The sequence below is a fragment of the Petaurus breviceps genome, unplaced genomic scaffold, assembly GCF_028583685.1.
Source record: "Petaurus breviceps papuanus isolate PSGF00001 unplaced genomic scaffold, PetGlider_PUasm1.0 400, whole genome shotgun sequence".
In the NCBI taxonomy this organism is placed as follows: domain Eukaryota; kingdom Metazoa; phylum Chordata; class Mammalia; order Diprotodontia; family Petauridae; genus Petaurus; species Petaurus breviceps.
The window spans coordinates 4296349-4303318 of record NW_027186316.1 but is presented as its reverse complement, the minus strand read 5'-3'; the positions used below and the strand labels follow the sequence as shown (position 1 = coordinate 4303318).

General features: G+C 46.8%; 1 protein-coding gene across 1 annotated transcript in view; it reads right to left on the bottom strand.

Moving 5' to 3' along the window:
* COL4A5 (collagen type IV alpha 5 chain) overlaps positions 1 to 6970 on the bottom strand; it is a 211520-nt gene that overhangs the window by 73220 nt on the left and 131330 nt on the right. The window contains exons 27-28 of the mRNA XM_069100381.1: positions 5204 to 5371; positions 4396 to 4485 (exon numbers count right to left, since the gene is read on the bottom strand). Coding sequence (XP_068956482.1) covers positions 4396 to 4485; positions 5204 to 5371 — 258 coding nt within the window. The remainder of the gene's footprint in view (positions 1 to 4395; positions 4486 to 5203; positions 5372 to 6970) is intronic.

Here is a 6970-nt window from a genome sequence, read left to right as displayed (position 1 = left end):
GGAAGGAAGGAAGGAAGGAAGGAAGGAAGGAAGGAAGGAAGGAAGGAGGAAGGAAGGGAGAAGTGAAGGAAAGGAAGATAGGAGGAAGGGAGGGGGGAAGGAAGGAAAAGAGGGAGGAAGGAAAGGAGGAAGAGAGAAGGAAAAGAAGGGAGAGAAGAAAGGAAGAGAAGGAAAGAAAGAAAGAAGGAAAGAGGAAGGAGGTAGGAAGGGAAAATGAAGGGAAGGAGGAAGGAAGAAAAAGAAAGGACAAAAGGAGAGAAGAAAGGAAGGGAAGGGAAGGAAAGAAAGAAAGAAGGAAAGAGGGAGGAAAGAAAAAGGAAGGAGGAGGGGGGAAATGAAGGAAATGAGGAAAGAAGAAAAGAAAGGAAGGAGGGAAGGAGGAAGGAAGGAAGGAAGGAAGGAAAGGAGAAATGAAGGAAGGAAAGGGAGCAAGCATTTATTAAGCACTTACTACATACCAGACACTGTGCTAAGCACTGGGAATAAAAATACAAAAGAAAGCCAGTGATTCAAGGAGCTTACATTTTAACAGAGAAAGACAATCACACAAATGGGAGCTGGGGGAGGGGTGGGAAGCTGCAGGTACCCATCTTGGGGCATGCTTTGGAAGTCCAGAAGAAGTCAGGAACAAGGCCAGGAGGAGAATGAAGTCAAATCAGCCTGGCTCCTGCCCCCAAATGGGGACCCAGGAGGTGCTCTGTGATGGGAGAAGGGGGTGGTAGACTATTCCAGGGAGAGGAGGTCCCAGGATGGGCCAGTACTAGAAGGGGCAGGCAGGGTTTGGAAGTCCAGAGTAATCCTTTCAGAGGAGTCTGCCTTGATCAGAGAGCTGACCTGTTCAGTAAACATCTTGCTGAGATCAGAGAATTCCTGGGCATCTTCTTTGAGGCGTGATGGACCCTCGAGTCTTTCTTTTAGTGTCTCTGGCCCTGATATTTCCATTCTTTGGCTTCCCCTCTGCCATGCTCTTGATCTCTCCATCACATCCCTCCATTCCCTCTATCCTGCTATCACGTGGATTGTTCAGAATCTATTGTTTCTTCCCCTTTTGCAGAAAGAAGGGGAGACCAAGAAAAAAACCTTCGACTTCTGAATATGCTAAACAGGGTCCTCTATCTGGAGCAGGGAGGGGCTTCCAAGGTCAGTTAGTCCAATCCATTTTACAGATTGGGAAACTGAGGCCCAGGAAGGGGAAGAGATTTGTCAAAGGTCACACATAGGATACTAGATCTAGACCTGGAAAGCTCCTCAGAGGCCAGCTGGTCGAACTCCATTTTATGGAGGCCCAGAAAGGGTGACTTGCCCAAATTGGTCCAGTAGTGTTATAGATGAGATTTGAACCCAGGTCCTTTGACTACAAAAGCATGGCTGCAGCTTCAGGGCTTCTATTCTCCTCCAATTATTTCCTCATACAACGTTTTCTTTGAGAGAAGGGAATGTTTCATTTCAGTCTTTTATTTCCAGTGTCTAGTCCAGTGCCTGGCCAACTTTTCACTCACACATCTGGCCTTTCTATATCCAACATCTTTCCTATGCATCCCCTTCTCTCCATTCCCTCATCACCTAGGACAATGAGCTTTCCTGCCTCTAGTATCTCTCTTCTCCACTCAGACCCCAGAGTGATTCTCGTAAAGCCCAGGTCTGACCATGTTACTCCCCTGCTCAAGAAGGTCCACAGGCTCCCTATTGCCTCCAGGATCAAATACAAACTCATTCAGTTGGCAAAGTTCTTCCCAGCCTAATCTTCTGACACCTTCCCCTCCTCCACACACTCTCCAGAGGCTGATTTGCTGCTCCTCACCCACAGTAGTCAGTCTCCCATCTCTGTGCCTTCAGACTGCCTACACCACCCCTCATACCTGGAATGCTCTCCCTCCTCCCCACTGTCTTGCAATCCTCAGCCTGCCCCACATCTCTAGGAGGCCTTCTTCCCCCAGTGCTTGTACTCTCCACTACCAAAAGTCCCTTGGATCTATTCTTGTATACGTACACATTGTCTCCCTCATCAGAATGGAAGCCCTGTGAGGGCAGGGCTATGTGTGCTTTTTCTTTCCATCTCCTACAGGTATCACAATGTCTGGCAAACAGCATGTGTTTAATAAATGCTTGTTGACCGATCAGCTCTCATCAACTTCCTTCCTCCTCCTCTACTTCTGGTTCCTTCAGGCTGCCTGGCCCAAACAGGCTGAGGAGCAGCCCAAGCATGGGCTCAGTCTACTCAATGGAGCTCTCTTTGGAGTGGCCCCCCACAGGGCACAGCAGTGTGTCCCTCAGCTCAGCTTCATTTGAGCCAGTAGCAGTCTTTTCCCTCTACTGACCCTCGACTTGGGCTTCTAATTGTTTAATTATCAAAATATATTTGAATGACTCTTTAAAGTTAATGAGATTTGGCAATAGTGTCAAGGGATAGAGTTTCCAAATTGCCACTGGAATTCACACAAATTAAGGAAATGTCTTTATGGCAGCTTTGCAAAAGTCCATTTCACAAAGATAAGGATAAATATGTGCCAGAAATTTTTAAATATTTTAAAAAATCATACTCTCCAGGCCCTAATTAGGCTGTAACATAAATTAGCCCAGCAACAGTACATGAACGCTCACCTTAAGTGAGTGGGTATTCCAAGCATTATGAAAGGCTGAAAATGCCAAACAGAGCAGTGGAGCTTGTATTTGCTGCTCAAGGCCATAGGAAGCTGCCGGAGGTTCCGTGACAGGAGGATATGTCAGACTTGTGTTATAGGAATAACACTTTGGTGTCTCATAGACAGTGGAACGGAGGGAGGGCTTTGGAGGCTGGGAGGCCAATTAGGAGGGATGACCTAAAGAAGGGTGCTTATTATGTGAGGAGAGACAAGAGTGTGGATTTGAGAGATGTTGGGGACAGATAATGAAACTTGGCGACTGATTGGGAGTGAGGTGATGAGTGAGGGTGAAGAGCGTGACACCTTGGTTGGAAGCCTGGGTGACTGGGAAGGCTCTCCTCAACAGAAATAGGGAAATCAGGAAGCAGCTTAGGTAGAGGGAGAAGATAATGAGACCTATTGTGGACATGTTGCATTTGAGGACATCCTGTTAAAAATGTCTACAAGGCAGTTAGGGAGGGGGAGCCGGAACTCAAGAAGGAGATGATGACTGAATATGGAGATTTAGGCCGAGGACAGAGCCCTGTGGTGTATCCATGCATAAAGAGTGCAGTATGAATGAGGCTGCAGCAGAGAAGACTGAGGAGGAATGGCCAGGGAGATAGGAGAGTGGGGAGAGAGCCCTGTCAAGAAGGCCCAGATAGGTACAGATGGGGAACAGTGTCAGATGCTGCAGAAAGGTCAAAAAGGATGAGAACTGAGAAAAGGACACTGGATTCAGCAATGAAGCAAACAGTAGTTATCACTGTTCAGCCTTTGTTCTGGAAGAGGACATTAGGATACTAGGAGGGTGATGTCATGGCTTGGATTTAAGTGAGGCAGGGATGTGCAAAGTCACCAGCCTCACTCTCTCCTGAGTCACCAAAGCCCAGTGGTAAGACACAGGTCAGGACGACTGGAGATGGTCCCCAAACAAACAATGACAATCTTGGAGAAAGCACTTTTGGGGGTGTGAAGAGATCAGAATCCAGACCAAGGGGCAGCTAGGTGGCTCAGTGAATAGAGCACTGGCCCTAGAGTCAGGAGTTGAGGCCCCGAGTTCAAATCCAACCTCAGACACTTGACACTAGCTGTGTAACCTTGGGCAAGGCACTTAACCCCAACTGCCTTACCTTCCCCCCTCCAAAAAAAAGAATCCAGACCAAAAGAGGACAGGAAGTGGCATCAATGAGTAGGGACACTTTCTCAAAGGAGTTTAGCTATAAGAGGTAGTAAAATTGTAGACTATTTTGAGAGGATGCCATGTTTTTCAAGGATGAGGAGCCAACTGGGAATGTTTGTAAGTAGTAGGAAAAGAGCCAGTGGATAAGGAGAACTAGAAAATGAAGGAAGAAAGAAGAGGGATGATAGAAGGGCTGGGCTAGCAGAGAAGATGGGAGTAGATGAGATGAAGGATACAATAGGGGGAAATTGGCCATGGTGAGGAGAAGGGAAACCTCTCCCTTCAAGCCTGGAGTGAAAGATGAAAAAGCAAGGGGTGATGGGGGTGGCTAGATGGTGCAGTGAATAGAGCACCAGCCCTGGAGTCAAGAGGACGTGAGTTCAAATCCAGCCACAGACACATACTACTTACTAGCCGTGTGACCTTGGGCAAGTCATTTGACCCCAATTACCCTCCAAAAAGCAAAGAAAAAAAATCATGCCAACCAGAACAACCCCCACCACTTTACGTTGTCTGATAAAAATCTCTCTCGTATTTCATTTTCACAAGGGAAGGAGAAGACGCCCCTTCATACATGCAGCCAAATGTTACCTTTCAAGCCAGGAACACCATCCCTGCCAGGAATTCCTAAAGGCCCCGGTGGTCCTGGAGGTCCCAGCTTCCCCATTTCACCTTTGGCACCTAGAAGCAGTGAATCAGCAAAGTTATTCTAAACAAAACCTCAAAGAATGTCTGTGAGGGATTCTCACTTGCCTCTGATAAGAGAAAGACATCGTAGGAGCACGGAGTTAGGTTCAGAGACCATCTAGTCCAACCCCTTCCTCTCACTTTGCAGAGGAAGAAACACACAGATCTAGAAGGGACCTTCAAGGCTAACTCATTCTACAAATGAGGAAACTGAGGCCCAGAGGGCAGACTTGCCCAGAGTCACAGAAGTAGGAAGTGACAGAGACATTGGAAATGGCTGTTTTATTCCATGTGCTGGGGAGTCAAAAAGAAGTAACGTCCAGGATGCGGAATAAAACGGTCATCTCCATCACCTCTGTGACCTGGGGCAGGCCAGCTGGGCCTCAGTTTCTTCATATGCATGGGAGAGGGTTGGATTAGTTGGCCCCTATTCTCTTCCAGTTCTAAATCTATAATCTTGTAGTTATCTTGGATGAGTCCCTTCCCCTCCCTGGGCCTCAGTTTCCTCCTCTGAAAATGAGGGGGTTGGCCTAGCTGGCCTCTGAGGACTCTTCCAGTCCTAGGTCTGGGATCTTTCATGTAGCATTCTCATCTGGCTCCCTAAATGATCAGAAAGGCTAACCAGCCACATGCAACACCACAAGGAGAACAAGACCAACCCATCCACATAGTCATCAGTAACAGTAATCAGAGAGAAGCACTTTTTAATTACCTGAAAGCCCAGGGGCACCATCTTGTCCTGGGGGCCCTGGGGAACCTTGAGGTCCCATGACACCAGGTGTTCCAGGGAAGCCTCGATGCCCTCTCTCACCAGGAGTCCCTGAGACATCAAACCCAGGGGGTCCTGGGTCGCCCTTTGCTCCTGTGGCTCCGGGCAAGCCTGGATGGTATGATACAAATATGGTCAATCTCTGATTTGTGACATTATTTAAAGATCAGTGTTTATTTTCTGGCAAAGGACCTCTCCCAGGACACCCTGACAGAACAATGCCCAGTGCAAACCTGGCCTGAAGGTAGCCACATTTGGGGATCTGGAAAGGTATAAATGGTCTCAGAAGCATCTATTTTAATTTTTCAAGATCACGTATAACGTTACCATTTCTTTCTAGGACTTGTTATTATAAATCCCCAAGGAATTATGTTAGCAAAAAAGGTACAGGAAACATGCATGAGTTTTTTGTAATATGAGGAATTCAGAGAAGAGCCATGGAGAGAATTAATGACTAGCACTAAACACAATGGCCACAACGCAAATGGGGAGGAAAAGACGTCAGAGTTCAGATCTATACGATGACCAAGGGCATCCCAGAGGGCTGATGGGGAAGTAAGCTTCCCTCCTCAATTAGGATGCCAGCTTAGGCTGGATCAGGAAGCATGGCTTACCTGCAATTCTTTGTGACAAGGGAGGGTTCTAATGGATGGGAGTTAATTGGGAAGTAACGACGAGGTTTTGAAAAGCATCAATAAAACATTTTGAAAAATTAAATTACTTCTGACTGCTGTTATAATGATCCAATTTGTCTCGAAGAAGAGTCAGGAAAAAATGCACCTTCCTCCCTTCTTTCAAAAGGTGGTGGGGGCAGGAGGGGCTATGGGTGCTGTATATATTTTTAGGCATGGTTGATGTGCTGGGATGTTCTGAATCGCTTCCCCCACACACACTTTTTTATTCTTGGTTACGAGGGATGGCTCTCTGAGTAGAGAAAAGGATAGATTCAGAAAAGAAGGTGAGCCCAATCAAAAAAATAGCAAATTTAAAAATTTCAAAGAAAAAGATTCAGCTCATAGGATTATAGACAGAACTGGAAGAGCCTTGAAGGGGAGTCCAACCCCCTCATTTTATAGAGGAGGGATCTGCCTACAGGACCCCAGACAATGAGGAAGGTCAGGCCTGGGATTTCAACACAGGTTCTCTGACTCCAAATCCTGAACCCTTTGGGGTAGAGGGGGCACCGCAGGATGGGGCCACAGAATGTCATCCCAACCTGCTGAGACAATAGAATTGATTTCTATAGAAATCTAGCTCGGTAAGATAAAAGACCAAGGTTCTTAGGCAACTTACAACCTCCTTCTGCTTCAGTTTCCTTGACTATAAAATGAGGGTATTGGACTAAATGGTCTCTGACATTCTTTGCAGGCAGAGATCTGTAAACCTGTGATTCTAATCTTCCTTCCACCATTTATGAGCTTGGTCATTCTGAGCAAATCGGGACCTCTCTGAACAACACAGCCCTCACTGATAAAATGAAGGAGCCCCCTTAGGTGTCTGAAAATGGGTTTGGACTGAAACACTTAGGCATGAAGAGGAATAATTAGTACAATTCAGACTGGAACCTGACTTTTCTTTCTTTCTCTCTCTTTCTTTTGTTCTTTCTCTCTCTCTCTCTCCTATTCCTCCTCTCCTCCTCTCTTTCTTCCCTCTCCCCCTGTCCCTGTCTCTCCCTCCATCTCCATCCTCCTCTCTCCCTTCTCTCCTCCT